Genomic DNA, 21891 nt, shown 5'->3' on the forward strand with positions numbered 1-21891 from the left:
TGAATTTCTTGCAGATTCTTTGTAAAACTGGCTCTGAGACAGTAAACAGTCCTGGGTTTATTTCTAAAACCTGCACTTAAGAGCTGTTGTAAATATTTGTGCTCTTTCCGTAAGAAATCAACCCCTGATTCAATGACAGTTCATCAGTGAATCTCATACTACTGCATGAGTTCAAAATCTTCCTCTTTATTTTCACTTGGTGATAACTGGACTTTGTGCCCCGATCCCTGATTCTTCATGTGAAAAGACTAACAACATTAGGAAGAAGAAAGGGAATAGGGTGGAGAAAATCTGTAACATAAAATGAGCCCTGACTTGCCTTCTCGGTACTGTAGGTACCCCAAACCACAACATTTCAGGAAAATGGTTACGTTTCTGGCCAACAGTCAGTATATATAAGATGTTATACACATTTTGCCTCATGTATGTTGCTACTGCAGACTCCATGAAAAGCAAGATTTTTGTTTTCTTTGCTTCCCAACAGTAAGGCAAGTTTACAAGTATTTACTACTAGTTACATCAAGGTATTAAAGATTTAAGTAAAGTAGCAGTATTCTCCAGTGTGGTGGTGACCTGAGCCTTTAATCCATATGAATTTAACTGTAGCGTGCATTAGCTCTTCTCATAAAAGATTTGCTATAATTTTAGTTCTTTCTCTATTTATCTTATGGCTGTGTAATCTTCAGTAGAGGTCAAAGATTTCCCCAAAGAAACAGGAGCTGCTTCTCTTTTAGAGGGGAAAAGCATATTTAAGACAGTTCATCCTACTTTTAAACATGGCACAGGACAGTACCCTCTGTGGTCTCCTTGGTTTTTCTCATGTTCCAAAGCAATTAAACAAGTGCACAGATGAAATATGAAAACACCTACTGAAGATAGGATACACGGCCCATCTGCTGCAAAGACTGAAATTATTACTAACATCTTACCATCATCCAGCTCAAGACAGAGATTGTAAACAGCCAGAGGCCTCTTAATACGTTGTCCTTGTCTTCTTGATTGCCTTGGTGGGGCATTTGGAGGAGATACTGACATAGAGATTGGCTCAGGCAAAGTGGCATCAGGCAGGGTTTTGAAAATCTGCAATCAAGAACACAAAGGGTGTTAATTGTTTATCACTAAGAGCAACCTGTGTAATGCAACTGAAAACCATTATCAAACAACATTTGTTTTGGATTTCATTCAAAGCAGGCAGGAGCCAAAAATCCATTCCTTCAAGTTTGGGAGTATGCCGTGGGTTTTTAATGAGTGCTTTTAAAACAAATAAATAAATAAATAAAATATGAAAATAAGCAAGAGCACTGTCTACACATTAACCAAGCTGCAAATCAGTTAATCCAAAGACAAAATATTTGCAGCCATGCTTGCCAGCTGGGATGGAGGGGAAGGGGAAAAAAGGGGATACTAACTTTATAAATTGCTAACCAAAAAGCCATATAGCATTAGCTAGGAACTATAATTTTGCCAGAATACCAATTTTAATTTTCAAAACTTCTGATATCATTATAACATTGGCCATTTTAATTAAAAACAAAACAAAACACCAAAACCCAAAACATACTCTTGAAGAGAGCAAGGGGAAAATTTTGAGGGGAGGGTCTTTTAGTGAGAAAACCTGTAGTAACATACCATGGGAGAACTTTTTCAGTTAACTATTGCATATTGAGTCACAAACACATATTATGATATTCACAAAAACACCTATGAAGATTATTTCATTTCTTGTTATCATTTTATTTTTTGAATCATGACCATTAGCATATACCACTCCATACAAAATACTGTGTCATTTCTCTCTGGATTAACCAGCCATGCAAATTTGCTCAACCTGATTAACATTTTTACTTTAACTGCCACATACAGGGTACAGTCTAATGGTGCTGATTTACTTCTCAAAAATTAGTGGTATGCTGATGTACAGTTTAACAGCAGCCTTTCACAAGGCAACATGGCAGATTCACACGAACGTTAGCTTAATATGTATTTCGTCAAAGACAGCAGATAAAACCACAAAGAGCAGCTTTGTACAAGAAAAGCCCTGTGTCTGCATGGCACCTTACAGCGACACAACACAATAATATCAAGATATAATGAAACAGTTATGGTGTTTTACCCTGCAACTTTACATTGCCACATATCTGTATAGGAAATATTATAAAGATGAGACTTCTAATGAATCCTTTGAAGGAGAAGCTTTTTATGATGTAGAAATTAATGCAGAAAGTATGAAGAAACACCACACATTTTTGGATTATTACAGCACATATCAGGTCCAGCAGGAAACTAAAAGCGAGTCAGGCTACTCTACAGGTGAGAAAAATTCCGTAAGAATCCTGTTGTGAGGCAACCCAAGATATCATGTTAGAAGCAGAAGAAACTCCACATGCCATCATATCATGGCCTGTTAACCTTGAATATTAACACATGTAGGAATAAGATGACCCAAGAACCCACGTATACACTGCCCCATGGCCGTTTAATTGTCCCTCTTGTACTAGCAGCTAGAAGACTGTGCTGTTACAAAATAATCAGAAACACCATTTTCCATGAAAAGTGTGACAGAATGACCATATTGCCAAAACCGGGCAGCAGTCAGCTGGAAGCCTGTATATGGTGTGCAAAGAAAAGCTCCAGTGACAATATTACCTTCCTTCCCAATAAGTGAATGTTGCTGAGGGGGAGATAAAACGATGTAATTTGAACTTCCCCATACCAGTGTTAAGAAAACTGGCTCCCACTCCTTCACATGCCTATGAACAAGGGATTACGAGAGAGAGTGCCAAAACAGCACACGGAACTCTAAAGACAAAATGTTTATAAAGAAGAAAGGGAAACAGTCCAACCTGGTTCTCCCCAGTACAGACACAGCAACACTCTCAGACAGTGACAAAGTTCTAATTGTGCTCAGAGTGCTAAAAGCCATTTCTTAAAACATGATGCAATATATAATCATGAAATCTAATGTGCACCTACACGGCCCTCGGCTCACAGTACCACACTGCCCCCTTATGTGTAAATACAAGGCTAGATTGAGCAGGTTTAGGGATAAACATTTGCTTCTGAAAAATTCAAAAGTACCAAAACTTTAAATGCCATCTTTTCCATGGACTAAGTGTTGCGTTTGGGTTCTCTGGTAAATAACTCTCTGCCAAGAGGTTTCAGCATGTTGTTTACTATGTCACATTCCACAGCTGTGTTTACTTGTACAGCCTTATCCATGCATCTCCGCTGAAATTAATGATGTCAAGAAGAACAAGTATTTCCCAGGAGTACTTCATAAGATATGAGCTTTCTTGTATGCATTTGGGCAACCTGCACAAGTTGCAGTGAAGTTCTTAAGTGTTTTCTCCTCACCTCTTACAACTACTTCAATATATTCTTCTAAAACTATTAGCGTGAGAAACTAAGAGTCACAAAAGCAAAACACAATCAAGAAAACCATAAAGATGATCCTTACTCAATGATACTTGGGGCCAGACAGGCAACGGGATAATGAATTGGAGACAGGTATGAATTCAAAGGAGATTTCTAATGGCAAGTAGCTATGTGATGTGAAAAAAAACAGCGGTTTGTTTTATCGTGGGGAAAACCCCTATACAATAAACAGGAAAAATAACAAGAAAGCACTGAAGTCAAACTTCAAAGAGTGGCAGTCCCACCCATGCTAGCTAACTTCATAGTGACAGTGGTGGCAGGTAGACACGAGCTGCCCAGGATAACGATCTCTCCCCAATAAAAGGTTAGGGTTACTGACTCCTCTCTTTCACTGTCAGGATAAACATATCACCTCTAATTTTTCAGGTTTTTAGTTGCAGAGCTGTGCATAAATGCTTCTCAACAGCACTTCTCAGTGCAACCCAGTGCTACCCAGCGACAGCACTGGGCTGAGGGCAGTCTGAGATCCTTCTGCAAAGACTCTCAGGCAGTCGTCAGGTCCGTTCCCTATTTTACCTTCCTCTGCTCTCGACTTCTGATTAGAACAGATGGGTAGGGAAATCTCATTTCTGGGATGAGGTCAGTAAGTAGTATATTGCTTTCTAGGGAGCAGAGATCACCTCCCAAGAGCTCCTGGGTATCACGAGGCCATGTGTTCTCCACACTGACTGGGACCAGGGCAAGGGTCCACACAAACTCCATCCTCTCACTCCTACTTTTCTCCGATGCAATGTTACAAAGCTGTAGCACTTTTTTCCCTGTGCTCCCATTCAACATCTGTCTTCACTGAGAACAAAGGGATTCCTGAAAGAAGTATTTAGATATGAACTAGATGATGCAACCTCTTGACGATCTGAAGAGCAAATTTACCCATGCAGAGGAAATTGAGACTAAGTGTCATACTCCGCAATGAAATCACCAAGTATCACGAGTTGCCCTGCGGGATTCTAAGAAACACAAAACCAACCAACCAAGCCAAAACAAAACCACACACACAACTACCACTGGAAAGATCACTAGGGTGGTTTGGTTTTTTTGTTGTTTTTTTTCTTTTTTTTTTTTTTTACAAAAGAAACAGGAAACATCCTGCCTTTGTGTGTTGCACAAAAAAGTGTATTTAGGGCCATCTTTGCTTTTTCATACATCTCATGTTTGTGTTCATCCCTACTTTGGCATTTTCTTTTTGTCTTTTCAGCATGAAAAAAAAATCCAGTATAGCCCATCCATAACTAGACACGTTTCTTCAGCAGCAGAAATCTTTCTGTTGCAGGTCAAAGCTACAGCTCATACCAGAGTTTTGCAAAGGTGAACACCTGAAAAGGAAGCAGAAAGTCAACCTCGGCCCTAAGAAGTGCACATACAGCATTCAGCTTCTCTTTCTTCCTTTATTTTCACATAAACAGACAAGTACTTTTCATCATGCTTTAATGGATATTTGTCTGCTGCACAGACGGAAGCATTGCAACATCTGTCTGAGAACGGGGGAATGGAGGCATGTTCTATTTCAGTTGTGGGGAGAAAAGTTTTCTGGTTTTATTCTAATTTGCTTTTAGCCTTATTCATTATTTAAATGCCACTGAAGTATAAATGCTTCACAGCTGATGCAAGATGCCTTCTGTGGGAGATGGGAGACCTGTTGTCAGAAGCACACCACATATGCACAGAAGACAGAATTCAAAATCATGCACACACCATGTGAGCACCTGAAATGGTGCTAATATTGTTGTGCTTTGGCTTGCACAACAGCATGGAACCACACCTAAGTTTTGGAATATCTTCTTGCACTGCAAACTGTTGCTATCAGATGCGTGGCGAGACAACCACACACATCCAATCGGAAGGAAACCCTCCTGTGGAAGAACGGGATTGGAACATGCTATTTAATAGAAGATCTCTCTGCTACTCCAAAAGCAGCCTCCCCTCAAGTAAAAGTCAGATCTACCACCATCACTCATCTAGTTTGCAGAAGTTACCACAGCTTAGACCGATGCCTATATAAAGACAAGAATGAAGTCCACTCGTTGAATTACCTCATTCAAGCAGCAGTAAAAATGTCTTAAATGAACCTGAGTTTAAGGACTTCACAGTCACATCCAGCATTACACAGCTTTTGAGACTGTGGCCAAACTGCATTAAATTTATAGAATATCTGTTCTCTACAATGTAGTTCTCAAAAGCACTGGCATCCTGCTACTGACCTAACTGGGGGCAAACTCAGAAGCTAAGTGAAACAATTTACATACGGGAGAAGACTAACACAAGTAGGACTCAAAATTTTATCAAGCAGCAAATCCAACTGTTAGTCAGTCCTACCCCAGTTAGTCCAGTATTTTAAATGGTTGTTTAGGTCTGATCTTAGGTGAAAGCAGAATTTAAAAGTGCACACTGACTTAAGTGGTGGATCAGACCTGAAGCCTGCGGTGTAAAAATTACAAGGAAAAAAGATGAGACTTGTCAAGCAATTTAAAATGCTGGTATGTTTGACCTATTTTGCTCTATGCAATAGTACAAAATGGATACTTTACAAGGCTAAACAAACCACAACCCATCTTGGATATGCACCGCTAATAACAGCTCTGTCTAGTGCAGTGAGTGCAAGGCCATCCCTACATTCAACCATTCCAATTTCTAAACCTGTGTCCCACAAATTCTATGGAAGCATTTCTTGAGAGTAATGAGCCAAATTCAACATATTATCATACTGTATTCTACCAGGAGATCCACATGGCAGCAGCCCAAGGAATTTTGCCAGATTCCCCTTAATCTGCAACAATAGTGTTGGACTCTAGATCCTGAACTCTTACTAGAGCCAATTTTAGAAATGCAAAAAAACCATGGCTGGGAGGATTTAACTTGCACTATTCCATGAGTTTATGAGTAGATATATAGTTGAACGTGGAAATGTAGATTAGATTCTGCTGCTACAAGAGAATACTGATCTATTCTTTCTGGTCTCAAGCAGAACTAATTAATGAATTTCAGTATGTTTGCCAGGAATCACTTTAGGAAAAGACGCAGACATCAGGTCATCTCTGTCTGCTTTGTATCACTGGGGTAATTAAAATTTCCTCTAAAAATCAGTGGGAGGCAAACAGCAAGGACAGAGAGGGATGAAAAAAGAGGGGAGAAAAAAATGGAGGCTTAGTAATAGAGCTAATGAGGATAGGCTTATAAAAAAAAAATCATTAACAGCTTAAAACTGTGCCGTGATTTTGCTGCAAGACAAAACCCCCATTCACTTTCATTACACCTACCACACAGAACATGCCTTTATTTCCTCTGAATACATGAACAAGAATCAGAGTATCAGAAGTTGCTCTCTAATGCAAAGGAGGCTAGAATATGCAAGGGCATTCCAAATGCTTTGAAACTGGGCTATTGGTATAGCCTCCAGTATTACAACTGTATTTTTTAGAGGACAGTATTTCTCCAGCCAAGAATATAATCAGTACAAGTTTTTTTTAGTTGGGTAATTTCCCTTCCAATACATACTTGATTTGCAATTGGTAAATAAAAGATGCACACACAGAGACTTCAACTGATGTTTATTGAACAGTATAAAACACCATCCACCTAGGTCACATATACTGCTCTGCCCTTATACATTTTATGGCTATGGTATTCCTCGCAGTTCCATGACAACTGGCTAACCTATATGCTGATCAAATAATATTTTATAAATTAGCAGCTGATGGGACAATGCGAGACAATCTTATCACCATAATCTTTTCTCAACTTCGCTTCAGAATGCAATGCAAAGCCAGTTCAGGTTAGATCCAGTCACCTGTACAAAAAGAGAAAACGTGTTTATACTAGAGACAAAAACGCTCAAAGGCGCCAACTGTCTCAGTAGCTCACAGCATACTCTTACCTTGATAGGCTAAGCTTTTTCTTCTTAAGATAATGAAGACAGTGGTCATACCATTTTTTTTTGACATTTTCTGCAACCATAAACCAATGTCTTTTATGTCAAGTTATAATTTTACTATAGATACGAGCATTTCAGAAAATGCAAGGTGAAAAAAAGCATCTTAAAAATACATTGCAATAGCTCAACCAATATTTGTAACCACCAGCCACTAACTTTACACTAATTGTAATCCATTTTTTAACTGAAAAAAACCCACATTCAATAAGATGAAAAGTTCTAGATTTTTTTTTTTCTTAGCTGAAGGGCTTGCAGAAGCTAACTGGAGATATTAAAAGTTTAATCATAACAGAAATTATAAAAAAACAGCTTCTGGAGAGCTAGGACAAAAGCTTTATTCTAACAATTTTATAAAATTTCTAGTGCACTGACATCTTTAAAAAATGATCCTTTGTTACTGTAGTTTCTTACTGGTTTGCATTTTACTTTACTATAGACAATGTTAGATCAAACTATTTAATTTCTGATTTTAGTCAACATGATCCATTTCTTCTGGTTCTCAAACCCGTGATTCAATAAATATAAAATACATGCTCTAGAAATTCTTTACATCTAAACAGAATTTGTGTTCAGTGTACAAAGTGTGATAAAGTTATTTCTAAAAATCATATTAAATCTTTTTGAAAAAAGTTTACACAATCCTCAATATAAATTATTGGCAACTTAGAATCCTTAAGTAACTTACCTCCCCAAGGTTAGCACTGTGTCCACTCCAGTACAGGTGTGCCTGCCTTGAAGTAGTTTTTCTGACTTCTGCATTTCAGTATCTACACACTGTAAAATATGATTTGCTGTGCACTGCCTTCTATGAGATTGAATGGGATGCAGATTTCCTGAGGCTTTGGATTTTGAGGCTTGAATTCCACTACAAACCACAAAACACCTTTAAACAATATTCACAATCATTAGGGGGGGGGGGGGGCACCAAAAACCAAAAAACACATTGAGTTGAAAGATACCGGAAGCTAAGCCTCTAGAGGGGCACCAACAAGAAAGTATCAGCAATGCTCTTGCTGTTGCCTGGGACACTCTATTTAGTTACACTGCAACAGAAGATATAGCCTGAAAAGTAACTGGGTATAAGTCAAAACTGAAAACAGGAAACATCCTTGGCTGTAAGCCAAACCACAAAGCTCTGGAAATATATGAATAAATAAATAGATCCAAGACAGCCTTTTCTTCATTGCAAAGACATCATCTGCTGAGACCCCCTGCTTTGCAGCCTGACTACCCATAACCAAGTGAAACTCTGCTTTTAGGGACTTGCAGACACCGTGAGTCTCAATCTCATGCTAAAACTGGAATATCTTCTATCTGCTCCTCTTAATATAAAAGGAACTAGAGCTCTGGACAAACTGCAAACTACAAGAGTGACAAAAGAACCGAGGGAATTTTCAGACAAGCTGATGTATCCGTGGACCTCTAATAGCCACTGACTACCTGGAACCATGTAGTTCACATCTGAGCTTTAATGAAGAAACTAAGCACAGCCTGTAAAACATGACATTACAGTCTGGAGGACAGCTGTGAAAGGATGAAAGAAAAAAAAAAAAAAAAACCACAACACACGAAGGTTAAAACCATGTGTCCTTTGATCGCTTGCGAATTATGTTTGTTGACTCAGCCTTTCTAAAAGTAGCACTCCTGATACAAAGAGTGCAGCTTCTACCATATCACATCTCACTCCACGTTTTAACAATTCATGAGAGGAACCCTCCTGATAGCAGCCCATTCACCGCTATCAACCAATCCATTTTATTCATTGAAGGAAATGAGAGAGTTAAGCATGTACCAGGCTTGAAATACCTACACATTGGTCCACTGTACCAGCAGAAACAGCAGATTCACCTTCTCTTCTGTGCTCACCAACTGTAACTCACACCAAGGAGAGTATTTTAAAAAGGCTGTCCTTCCCTATTACAGCTAAACACAGAATAGCTTTGTGCATCTTGTCTAGTTACAGGAAATACTTAAAATTATATTTTAAAAAGTGCCTTCAAGTTAAAAGATTAAATACTCATTCTAATTACCTAGCTTCCTAAAACATAACGTACTCCTAGTTACTACATCGGAAATAATGCAGAAGGAGAATGTTTGCAAGTATTTTCTCTTGCAAAGAGTGCAAGAAATCCTGAGAAGATAAAAGGCAGCAGCTACAAACCTAAGTCAGGAGCCAGCAAAAGCAACAATCATGGCCAAACACACCACAGGTAAACATGATCTCCCCTTCATTTGTAATAAGCATACATATATAAACTTTTATACACACACAAAAATAAATATGTGACACCTAGTCTTCTATAAAATTTATGAACAGAAATGTAATTATATAATCAAGACTAAAAACCTATATTTGACCCCCTACCACACAGTCACTGTATAAAGCATCAGAATGAAATGTCAAGATATTTGCAAATGACACTTCCAACTGTAGCCAATCACGCAGATTCACCAGTATTTTCTTCACAGATTCCCCTGCTGCCATTACAAGATTTATATCATCATTTCTTTGTACAATATTTTCTGCTCTTTTTGTTAAATTCTATTTTTTTTCTCTTACATTATGACTGTAAGGTCTTTGGAGGCAAAGAACATATTTTTCATTTCAGTGTCCAGCACCCTCTGCAATGAAGTACTGGTGCTTCAATAGTATAAATAGCATGCAGATGAAAATATTGGAAATTAATATTATCATTTGACTGCCACATATTGTTTATTCTAAAAATCTGTTAAATAGTTTGAAAGACATTAACCTCTCTGGTAAGGCAAAAGTCTACTCGAATTCCAAAGAGTATGTACAGAAACACAAACACATATTACACTATTATCCATTAGCAATGATCAGACAGGATGGCATTCAGGTCAGTTTAGCCAATATAAAGAAAAAACAAAGTTTGTAAATCAATTCTTCACTTACCATTGAAAGCTGCAATAAAGTGCAATTCTTACGTCACACAGCTTCTGCATAAGAATTTACTTTTTAAACTTTTCACGAGTGCAACAACTTTCCCCCTCTCCATGCCCCTGCAGCACTTCAGAGTATTTTCTTTGACTAACACAATTTTATTTAAAAACAATCCATTTTAGCATTCTCTATAAGGACATCCCCTTGCCGCCTCCTTCAAACATGCAAGCACAGAACCCTGACCATCCAGACTGAAGCAAATATTGGTCAACTGAACTCCACTCCCTTATCATAATTTCTGTTTATTTACTTAGGAACATTGCCTGCAGGCAGTGGAAGACTTGGAAATTTCATACAAAGCTGAGGGATGTTCCCCAGAATTAACTGGATATAACATAGGCAAATCAAGAAGGCAGAAGTCTGTGTCCATATTATCTGTACATGTCATGTATTTGTAGCACAGAATCTCAGCAGACTGCTTTTATCTCTGAGAACATGAATTTTGTTTTTATTTTTTAATCTAATATGGTTACTCACAGTACATGCTTTGTTTCTTTTGGAGCAGTCTAACAGCATACCAGTCCAGATATTGATCCAGCCTCAGTTCCTCTTATCATCAACTGCAGTCACAAATGTGACTGGAGATTTGATACACAGTTGTCTTACTATGCATAAACTACGTTCAGATTTAGAAAACTCAAGTCTTTTAAACAAACAAACAAGGAAAAAATTTGCAGTCAATTTACCACACTGTGTGTGTGTGTCTTACATGGAACGGCTTTCTGCTATCCATAGGGCAGAGAAAGGGTTTAAAGAGTTTGGACACACTGCAGTGGAACGAAAGAGCTGCTGTGACTTCTACCAGAAACCATGATGGATTTCTTTGTTGTGCCTGCTGCCCTTTCTGCTTTCAGCTCAGCCAATCATTAAGACTTGTAAAGTAAATTAAGCTCAGGAATAGTTTCAGTGACACATGTGATTAGTTACATGCTTAAAGTTAAGCACATGCTGTATGTACACCTTCCTGAACTGCAAGCTCATGTGTTTCTTCACAAACTCTGCCCCAATGCAGATACCTTGATGTAATTTTTCCCCCCCCCTCCAAGTCGAACACTTTTTGGCAGGAGAAACATTCAGCCTGGGGAGGTTTCAAATTGCTACACACAGCAGACCACCACAATTGCAATGCATTGCTTCTTGGTCCTCCTCTGCAGCCAAAGGCAAAGCGACGCAAAAGCTGAAACAAGCCCTCATTAGTATTTCTCATATGTTCCTTTACGAGGACTTCAAAAGACCTGCTGTTGTCAAAAAATAGCCTTAGTTTAGATGATGGTAGTGCCGCTGTACCCTAAAGCATTTATCTGCAACAGAACTGCTTTAAACATGCTGTCATTGCTAAGTGGAGACATGGGCCAGACCTGACTGTGCCATTTCATACTCTCAGATAAATAACTGACTTCACCTGCTGCCATTTCTTCTGTCTCACAAACATCACATGTATTATGCACTGTAATATGTTTTAAAGCTAAAGATTGTCCAAGCATTACTACATGAAGTTGATATTGGCTTAAGAGGTTAGTAGCACTGAACTCTTCCCTTTAGTTAAAAAAAAAAAAAAAAATCATAAAAGTGCCTAAAGAAAAATTAAAACATTTGTATTTCATAAAAAAAAAAGTTTTCTCCATAAAACACTTTTGAACGAAACAAAGCTAAAACAAAGACATATTTTGTCTGAATTAAAATCTTTGCCCTTTATAAAAAGATTTATACAGAAAACAAATTAAAACAGTATCTTCCTTATATATAGGAACTGTTGAGTTTTTCAGAATTAACATCTTTGAGATAATTTTGCCCATAGGTTGTCTGAATTCTAGAAAAAGGTATCTTTTACCATGCCTATTCCCTTTCAGCAGACTGGCTTTCCAGTCTCCATAAGGGACTTCTGTCTAGCCCCTCTCTTTTTTTTCTTCTCATTTTCTGTCACTATAAGTTTAATCTTCTTTCTGTTTTTGCAATCTTGCTATTTGTACTCACTATTCTTTCCTCCCCCATATGCTGGTTTAAATATTCCAGTCCCACTGAGATTTTTATTCCAGCCTCCTCCCTCATCTTCTTTAATTTCTTAGACTTCTTTTTTTATCCTTTTTTTTTTCCCCCCCCTCTTAAAATAATGTTCAGGGAATTGAGAAACCAAAATCGCTCACATTACCACTGAGGCATCTTTAAATGGCAAATAAATAAACCCTTTGAATAGCGACATTCATTCCAAGGAGATGCCAAAACATTGTACCAAACAGCAAGATGAACATGTGCATGTTCTTCATGCTGCCATGGAGTGGACCGCCCTTCTTCACCGCAAGTCAGAAAGACAAACCAGAAAAACTGACATGTCCAAGATTACCAGTCTGTGAAACTCTTGGGAAGAAAAATTAATTTATACCTTTGAAACTCATTTGGGGAGGAGGAGAAGAGAAATCAAAACCTTTTTTCTGGGTCCTAGTTGACTACCACTTTTCATCAGAGGATTACTTAAAGGCCAAGCAGAGATTGTTCCAGGCATTGTACAAGCACAGCTGCAGTCAGCCCCCGAGTTCATTACCTCAAGAAAAGGAACACGAAGGAAAGGCATAGCTTCAAAGCAAAACGAACACAATGACAAGACACAAGCATCAATTTCTTGATGCTTTTTAGTGAAAGGAAGGATACAGGACATGGAAATCAAGGGAGACCAGGCAGGTACAGGAAGGGAAAATGGGACAAGAGAGCCAAGTATGAAATTATACCAACCTTAAAGACCTGCAAAGCAAAAGGAAGCAAGAATGCTGGTTCACACAGCACAGTCAGCAAAAAACATGGCAATTCCAAGCAAAACTATAGAGAGATCATTTAATATCAAACCTGAACATCCTCTTACTTTGACCAGAATATCTGGCCGGCTTTCCCCTACAGCCATATGACAGAAGCAAGCAAGAAAATTCACAGGTCTCATTTTCCTCTGGACTGGCCTCCCTTCCACAGCAGGTGGTTCTGAAGGTCCTGGGTAAAACACATTGTCTCAGCTTGGGTCTAGTTTTTGTTTTTTCTTTCAAAGTAGAGATCTGCTTCTATAGCTTATCTTCTGACTGGAGACTTATCCACAGCTGACAAGAACAAAAGCTAAACAATTATCTCACTAATGCTCTTCTATCCACCTCTTCTAGTCTTAATCACTGTGCAATTCTGACACCAGTCAAGCGACACATCAGGCTTCACAGTCTAGTTCCAGCATTCAAGTCTCAACCTTGGTTTGACTGCAAAACATCCCCTCTTCAACCTACTATGATCAGTTCACAGCCATGGTTTGGAAGTATGTATTCAGCCTATAAACAAGGTGAAAGTAGTACTGACTGGTTTCTAGCTAGCAGGAAATAAATGTACATATCAACAAATCTTTTTTTAAGAAAACCCACCAGCTTGTGCACTATGCATGATATTCTTGTCTCAGTCCCCATATCCAGGTTTTCAGACATAAATTGCGTAGCAGTTCTCTAAATAGTACCTATCAGAATGATAATAGTGGAATGACTGCATCAGGATTTCAAAGCTAATAACCCAATTAATTATGTCTCCTCTTAAAAAATGAGTTGTGGACCTCCTTCAATAAAGCTCTCCAGGCAAGACATAATGAACGGTGATGGAATTTGAAAATGAGGATTCATAGCAGTTTTTTACCATTTTGTCTACCAAGTTACTGTATTTAAGATGGAAATGTTAATGGCTATTGCTTTTACAGTTTGGAAGTTTGTTAGTCATTTCATTTGCTACAGAAGAAAAGAAATGCCTCTCTGCAGTCTGCCAGAGCCATAAATTACATATGCATGAAGTGTGGTGTCACTTCAGTTAGTTTGTGTCAGTGGTGTACTTCCATCTTGACCCCATCACTCTTCTACAGTTCCAAACTTCGCTTCTATTAGCAGAAGCTGCTAGAAATTAGCACAGACAGAGCAGCGGCTGAATGAAATATTTGAAAGCATTTAAACCCACATCTGGTGACTTTTACTAGGACTTCACCAGGGCAATAAATAAAAATACCTAACACAAGACTGTTAGGAAGTCTGAAATGCACAGAAATTCAAAACCACCATATAAAATGAACATCAGATTGACAATAAGCCTGCTTGCCATTACAAATAGGTCCCTGGTCTGCCCTAAATGAAGACGGCTCACTTGTAAAAGCAACATATTCAATTCAAATGTAAAATTTTTGTAATGCCTTAACACACACCTCTCTGTTGCCTTTGCTATAAATACACAGAGGTCACACTTGGGGCTTCTATTCCATCTTGGAAGCAGCTCTAGCGTGGGAGAGGTTGCTGCAGGCAGACCACTGATGGCAAGTTCACTGTTAGAAATGACAGTGAAATGACAGAAATCCCTTAAAAGAAATTATAGCCTTCTAGTTCTAAAGAAGGCATAAAACCAAGGAATTATGGAAAATTATGCAGTATCATTTTGATATACTTTCCATTCCCTGCTTCTCTACATTTTCAGAAGGACAAGAAAGGCCACTACAAAACATGAAACTGATGTCCAGTTTTTAAAGACATGTGACTGAACTAGCATAAGATTGTGCTAATCCATGGTGATCTAGTGAATTGAATAAACATAACATCAACCTCTGTATGTTATTAAAAGACCCTGGCTCTGCTCACTCACTCTCTCCACTTTCTTAAATTTGTGTGGTCACTGCAATAGCTTCAAAAGCATGAGCTTACTTTCATTTATAAGGTCCAAAATGAGTAGCATGGCTTACAGTTCTTGGAATATTTAACACTTAGAACTTGAGCCACATCTGCAGCACAGTATTTTTCCAACAAACTATGCCATACCTGTTGAATGTATGAGGACAGCATTACACCCTAAGTCAACCAAGCCAACAAAACCCACCATGTGGATACAGCCATGCCAACAGAAGCTTTGCCCAGCCTGTATCATTCAGAGAGGTGGCATAATTACATTGTCAGAAAAACTTGAGACAGATTATTTAGAGTAGATAAGACTTGACTTAGCCAATTTCAACACTGTTAACCTTTAGAAGAAATAACTATTTCAATGCATGAAGTGCTTAAGAAGGAAGAGAGGAAAAAGCACATCCTGGAATTTTTCCAAAGCACTTTTTTTTTTTTTTTTTTTTGACAATAAGAGCAAGGGAGATGCTGCCCATCCTCCCAGTACTTCAAACATCCAGTTCCAGAAGTCAGCTTAGACACAAGAGGCTCCCATAGGAGGGCCAAAGACACCAGTAAAGGACTTTTTTTTTTTTTTTTTTTTAATTTCAGAACCCAGATTACATGCAGTAATATTCTGGACAGTACCTTGTATGTGTAAAGCACCTTAGTAATTGGCAGCTGCCACAGCAACAACTTCTATTTTCAGTATTACCTCAAATATAAAAGCTTAGAATAACACACATTCAGCTGAAAACAAAGGAAATGTTAATACCTGGCTCCCTCATAATGCTTTTTACCCATAAAATTTAGAGTATAGTAAAGTCTTCGTTTTACTCTGTGAACTCTCAGAACAATGACACAGAACAATTATTAATTCAGAGCCTGGTCAAAGTACTTAACTGAGGAGCTAAAAACTGAGCCTGGGCTTTCTCTTTTCCCGTCTTGTATCACTTCTGCTCAGAAAAACACATATGCAAATATCATAATGAAAATCTATTTGCGTACTATACACACAGAAGCTCTGCTATTGCCAGGAAAAACGCATTTTGAAATGTCAGTTTACCTATGAACAGGAATACTTATCGAGTATAGATAGCCAAAAGCGTACAGCGTATAGAGGATATTCTACAGAATTGAGGTGTTTGTGACATCATACTTAACTCCACACTACCCATTAAACAGATTGTTTTAGACAACGCTCAGAAATGCAGAGATGTATCAAAGCTTACCTTCTCATGATTTTCTATCAGGATTTCGACAACGATGTTCTGAAACTTGAGGTCCATGATGGCTGCTACAGTTTCCTCCTGTGGCCTCATTAAGGTTGGTCCAAATACTACCCCTAGATTTGCCACAGTCATTAGATTCCTCTTGGCATGCTTTGAAACACTTTTTGAAAAGAATTGAAGGAAAAAACAGGAAATAGGTTATGAAAAATTTCCATTACTGTTGGAAACTGCAGTCTACAAATGAAAACATTACATTTCCTTAATCTATGTTTTAGAAGTTTTATTTTGTGCAAAGTTTCTTCAAATAAAGTCTTACTGAATTCTGGAAAACAAAAAAGCCATTCTTCCACTGGCAATTTCAAAACAAATCCAGTCTCTTACTGAACTTAAATATATAAAATGCACTTAGCCTTGGACCAGGGCAAGTGTGAAACCAACTTAAATTTGCTAACAGATCTCCACTATTCACATTGCCAGAATTTGCAGAAAGAAAGTATAATGTTCCCTTCCTCACTTCAATCAAACCCTCAACTGCTGGCAGGTCTGCTAAAGTAAATACTTATATGGCTTCATTAACGGATTAGATTTCTGCCCTTCCCGCCAAAACACACACAGCATGAGTCAAACGTCTTGTCTGCTTTTGCACGTTTGGTTCTTGGTATTGTGTATGAAAGCACTGAGATGGGCTTCAGCTCCAGTTGTACTTAACTAAGGCCCTTTGTGGTTAAGCAAAGGTAAGGACAGGAGTTCTGACAAGGTAGGAAAGCAAGTCGTAACACTTACTTTGCTAAATGTTTCACCAGAATTTCCAGCATCTCTTTGTTCTTTTCTGGGAGTTTATGGACCAAGAAGTGAACAGCATTAACTCGAGATTCAGGACTCCCACTTTCTATGGGACATAGAAATAAATAACTATCTCAAAAAATAAACATAAAATAAGATCCACAGAAACACAAATCTTCTCCCACCCCTGCACAGACACATACTGCACGCACTTTGCTTCACCATTTATGCATCTCCAAACATAGCAATACTGAACATATGCGCTTTGTTTTCACAAGCAATCTTTTTCTAGAATTATCAACTTATTTGCTTATTTTGTGAACTCATCTTTCAATCCACCAGCAAACGGATGCCTTTGTTCGTCTATTTTTAAAAACTGACAGATGTAGTTATTGTTTTGCTGCATTGGACTCATCTGCTTATGAATATACTGCAAGGTGAGGAGCAATGTTATTGGGTGCCACAGAGTTGAACTGTACTACTTTACATTTTAGATTCATTAACTGATTGTACTCATCACTAGAATTCAGATCTGTTGGTACTATGCAGCTAATTATACCGCACTTACGCCACCTTGCATTGGAAACTGCATAAAACATATGCAGAAGACTCGTATGCTCAGAAAATCTAATGACCTCTGAAGACACAGAAGAATAATCATGCAAAAAACCTACTGAGTGAGATTACTATGATAAAGGGCCCTGAATAATAACGGCATCCCTCTCTAGTACAGTACAGAAATAAAGTAAAAATAAGCAAGGAGCTTATCTTTGTGTGTTGCATTTTGAATTGAGTAATTTTGGCCCCTACAGGTTTCACTAGTACGCAGATGAAAACAAGGATCTGTAAAAGATTAAAATAATCCCTCTTCCCATTTCTCAAAGCTGTATTAAAATCACACAATTACAATGAGAGGAGTGGAAGTATTTCTCTTGTATATAATAATATCTAGGAACATAAAGAGAAAAATTTAGAACCTATTCTGAATGCAGTAAGTTTTGACACCAGGACCACTCATCAGGTCCCATTTTACTCTAAGGGAACTCTGATTGTTAAGTGTCTTCCATATAAAATACCACCATATTTCTTCAGTGCATATTGTACAGATTCTTTTGGGTTTTTATTCTTTTGCAGTGAACACCCCTGCACAGATTGCAAGAAAAAAGGCTACCAAAATGCAAAATGTTTAGCTTCTAGTCAGCTAATCAAAATTCAGACAGCCAGAAAAACGGTAAGCCTTCTTTAAAGCAAGACTATTTTACATATATGTGAAATCACAAACTCTAGCTAAAGAATGGCTAAGCAACTTAATCACAAGATACAGTCAAGGCTTATACAGTTTCAGTCTACACTGATACGTATTTAAGGAAAAGAAAATTGAAAGGACATCCTTTTAATTTTGGCTGCCCCATAGTTTCAGAGAAAAGGATATTCCTTACTATTCCTGGTGTTGGTTTTTTATAGCCAACATAGGAAACAACACTGACTACCTATTTTTAAGTATACCGTAACTCAGATCTGCAACGTTGATTAAATTTCCCTATTACATAGAATCGACCCCTCTAGAAAATTGTTTACTACTCATGAACACTGTACTATTTCAAGCATCAACTTCAACTGAATTCCTTTATTGAAAGGGACTATAAAATAGAGAAAAGAAAACAAAGTGAGAAACTGCTGGCAAAACTTCATAGGTCAAGAAATTATTTTAACACTTTCCAAGACAAATGGGCAGACTCACCATCTAGGCAAGTATGCTGAATTTTGCTTAAGCACTTGGCCTCTAAGATGAGCTTTGGCAGTGAATTTCATGGGCTAATTCTCATTTTGAAATAAGGACCACAAATGAACACATTCTGCAGTCCTGGAAAGTCATTACAGCAATTCAAAGAAGATAAAGCAATTGTCTCAAAGTTTATTTTAATTTTGCTTTCCACAGTTTGCCAGAAGTGCTACAGGCTGGAAAGAAAATCAGCTAAATATCTGATACTTTGCCAAAAATTTTCTTACACAGTTTCCCTCCATCCTCTTCCAAAAAATTCCATGTACATTAGATACCATACAGCTGAACTACAAATGGTGTTGTGTCTTCTCCAAGTCTGTATTTGAACTGCCATAGTGTAATCTGGCCTGATCTTTCCTTTCTTCTACTAATATGACAGGAACATTCAAGCCAGCCTGGATACAGAGCTAACAAGGCACTGAAAACAAGGGTCAGGCAGCTGGGCTTTAAGGATTCAAATGAGCCCGAATTAGTGCATTTTCTTTTACTAAGCTTCATACTCTTTATAAATTGAAGGAAAAAAAAAATCACAATCTAAGTAGATGTTTATCACTATATAATTAAGATAATAAGAATAAATGTTTACAATGTCTATACAAAATTTTTTTCCATAAAAATAGAAACTGTGCTGTGCCAAGTCTGTCGTAAGCTTGTCTGTCAATAGATACGTCATATGTGACACATACTAGAACTGAACACTGGTTAAAACCTACGTGTTTTTAAAACATTTATTATTTCTTATTCCTATATTTTTACTGGTTGAAGAATTTTTCTGAAATTGCATTTGCAGCATGTTTCTAAGGCCACAACTGTGCTATAAGAAAATATTTCTATTTAAACAGCAGTCATATTTACTGGCAGGAACGATGAATTCTCCATGCAACTCGTATGTCATCAGGGGCTCTGGAAGGCTTCTGTAAAACAAGGATGATATAAATTTAGCTATATTATTTTCTATCTGTATATACTCTAAGCAGGAAACTAACATTTAAAGTATAATCCTTGCACTGGAGGCAACCATTGATACTGTGGCCCTTGAGTTCAATGACTTTTCCACACAAATAAAAGAACTTATGTTATCAGAAAAATAAGACTAAATATATCTGTTCACCTTTCATGAGCCTAAGTGATGCCTCCAGTCTATCACAAGGCAGCTTTACAAATTACAACACCGACACTGTTTCTCGGATGAAGATTGTACCCGTATACTATGTAAATAATTCTTCATTAGTGTTTTTAAATACAAAGAATTACAAGTCAGTGCCTTACTGGAAAAAATAAAGGTCCTAAAATAGTTGTTTGCTGAACAGCAGCCATCCACAAGTCAAAAGTCTAAAGCATTTCAAATACAAAAATTGAAATTGAAAACCTTAGTCTTTAATGAAAAATTTACTGAATAATAGAAATCAGAGTTAAAACATCAAAGTTAAAACCTTCATTTTTTGAAGTTGACTTCACTGAAGCTTCTGAAATATTGGGAATAAACACTCAGATAGGAAATATTTTAGGTGGGAAATACTTCATAATGTACCTATTTCTTTCCTACTTTTTAAATTTTACTACTTTCCTACACTCCATACGAGAGACTTTTATCTTGGTTCAGCATTCTTCGATAGTGGTTGCGGTAATAATTTATTTAATAAATACAAAATTTCTATGTTCTTAGGCAATTTAGTAAAATATCTTGATCAGGAATTGGCCAAGCCAGTTGAACAGAGAACACATCTAAAGTTCTTACTTTCAACGCTCAAAATGTTATTTCTATTGCACCTAGAACATCAAAGCAAGGGTCAGAAAGAATAGCAGAAAATATTAAAAATTTCATCACCTTTTCCCTTTTCACTTTAACACATTAAATACAAAAAAGCAAAAAACTCTTTTAACAATCTTAGCTGACTTCCAGTAATGACTCTCAGCAAGTTTACTGACAATTCAGGTTTCTGAACCATCAGTGAAATGCTTACATGTCTAATCCAAAAATGTTTGGGGGCTTGTCTCTTATGAGTATTTGCGTGGCTAAATTATTTTGCCGTTCCAAGACAAGTAACAAACACAGTATTTGCACGAAATAAACCTCTATTCCAAAATATAGGAAAAGTAAGTAATGTAGCTTAAGACACTGTATAGGAGAATTAGGAAACAGAATTCATAGTCTAAATAATAAACAAATGAGACACGAGCTTACCGCAGATATTGCTTCATAGCACTAGTAATTGTCTTCACTTCCCAATCTACAGAGTTTTCCAGGTCAACTTCATTGCAGGTTTTTGCATCTAAAAAATTATCAAAGAGGGACATGAAAAATGGGAATTCTAAATCAATATGCCCTAAATGAACAGCAGTATGCAGAATCTGATCATTATGTATCTGCTCACATGAACGTAAAAGTAGCGTGCCCTTCTTACTATTAGTTAACACTAAGAAGATTTAATATCCAACCTTCTTATAAATTTCATTTCCATAAATTGTTTTAAAAAGTATTTACTGCTTTTTTTCTTTAATTAGAATTAAAAATCACTTTCATTTAAAAAGATCTCTATAGCAATTGATATTTTCACACCTTTAATTAAACAGAAAAACGTACACAGACATAGAAAGAGGTACAAAAACAGTTTAGAAAAAAGACCCACTAAGCATAACTTCTCTTTTCCTCTTTTCTTTCATTATTAAAAATGCGAGTACACTGAGAAATCTTTTCAAGTTCTTTGCACACTTTTACTTCTAAACTGTTATTTTGGACTGCTCATGAAAACAGCCTAAGTGCAGTATGACCCTCCTTACTCTGTGAAAACCTTTAAGAGGTGCTTCAAAGGTAGAAAAAGGACTCTCCTCTATCAGTATGCTTTCTCTACAGGATGGCCTGAATGTTTCCCTTACTTATCAGTTCTAGCCAAGGGGGGAAAAAAAAAAAAAAAAAGAAAAAAAAAAAAAAATGCTTGCTCAACCATTTGTCAGGTTCACACAACTCCTGCCATCTTCTACTAGGTTACTTGCTAGAGTCTTATAACAAGATAGATCAAATTGAATTGTCATATGTCTGAATGACCTATCAGGTGAAAGATATGTTGCCGAATATAGAAAACAACAGAACACACTGGAATATTGGGGGGGGGGGGGGG

At 37.4% G+C, this 21891-nt stretch overlaps 1 protein-coding gene across 3 annotated transcripts in view; it reads right to left on the reverse strand.

Moving 5' to 3' along the window:
- The window catches only part of ARHGAP10 (Rho GTPase activating protein 10), a 130820-nt gene that overhangs the window by 42620 nt on the left and 66309 nt on the right, over positions 1-21891 (reverse strand). For all 3 annotated transcript variants that reach the window (XM_026848015.1, XM_026848016.1, XM_026848014.1), the window contains 5 exons: positions 20958-21045; positions 19628-19686; positions 16990-17095; positions 16207-16366; positions 930-1080 (listed from right to left, as the gene is read on the reverse strand). In XM_026848015.1, coding sequence (XP_026703816.1) covers positions 930-1080; positions 16207-16366; positions 16990-17095; positions 19628-19686; positions 20958-21045 — 564 coding nt within the window. The remainder of the gene's footprint in view (positions 1-929; positions 1081-16206; positions 16367-16989; positions 17096-19627; positions 19687-20957; positions 21046-21891) is intronic.

This window comes from Athene cunicularia, assembly GCF_003259725.1.
Source record: "Athene cunicularia isolate RWA chromosome 4 unlocalized genomic scaffold, athCun1 chr4_part2, whole genome shotgun sequence".
NCBI classification, from domain to species: domain Eukaryota; kingdom Metazoa; phylum Chordata; class Aves; order Strigiformes; family Strigidae; genus Athene; species Athene cunicularia.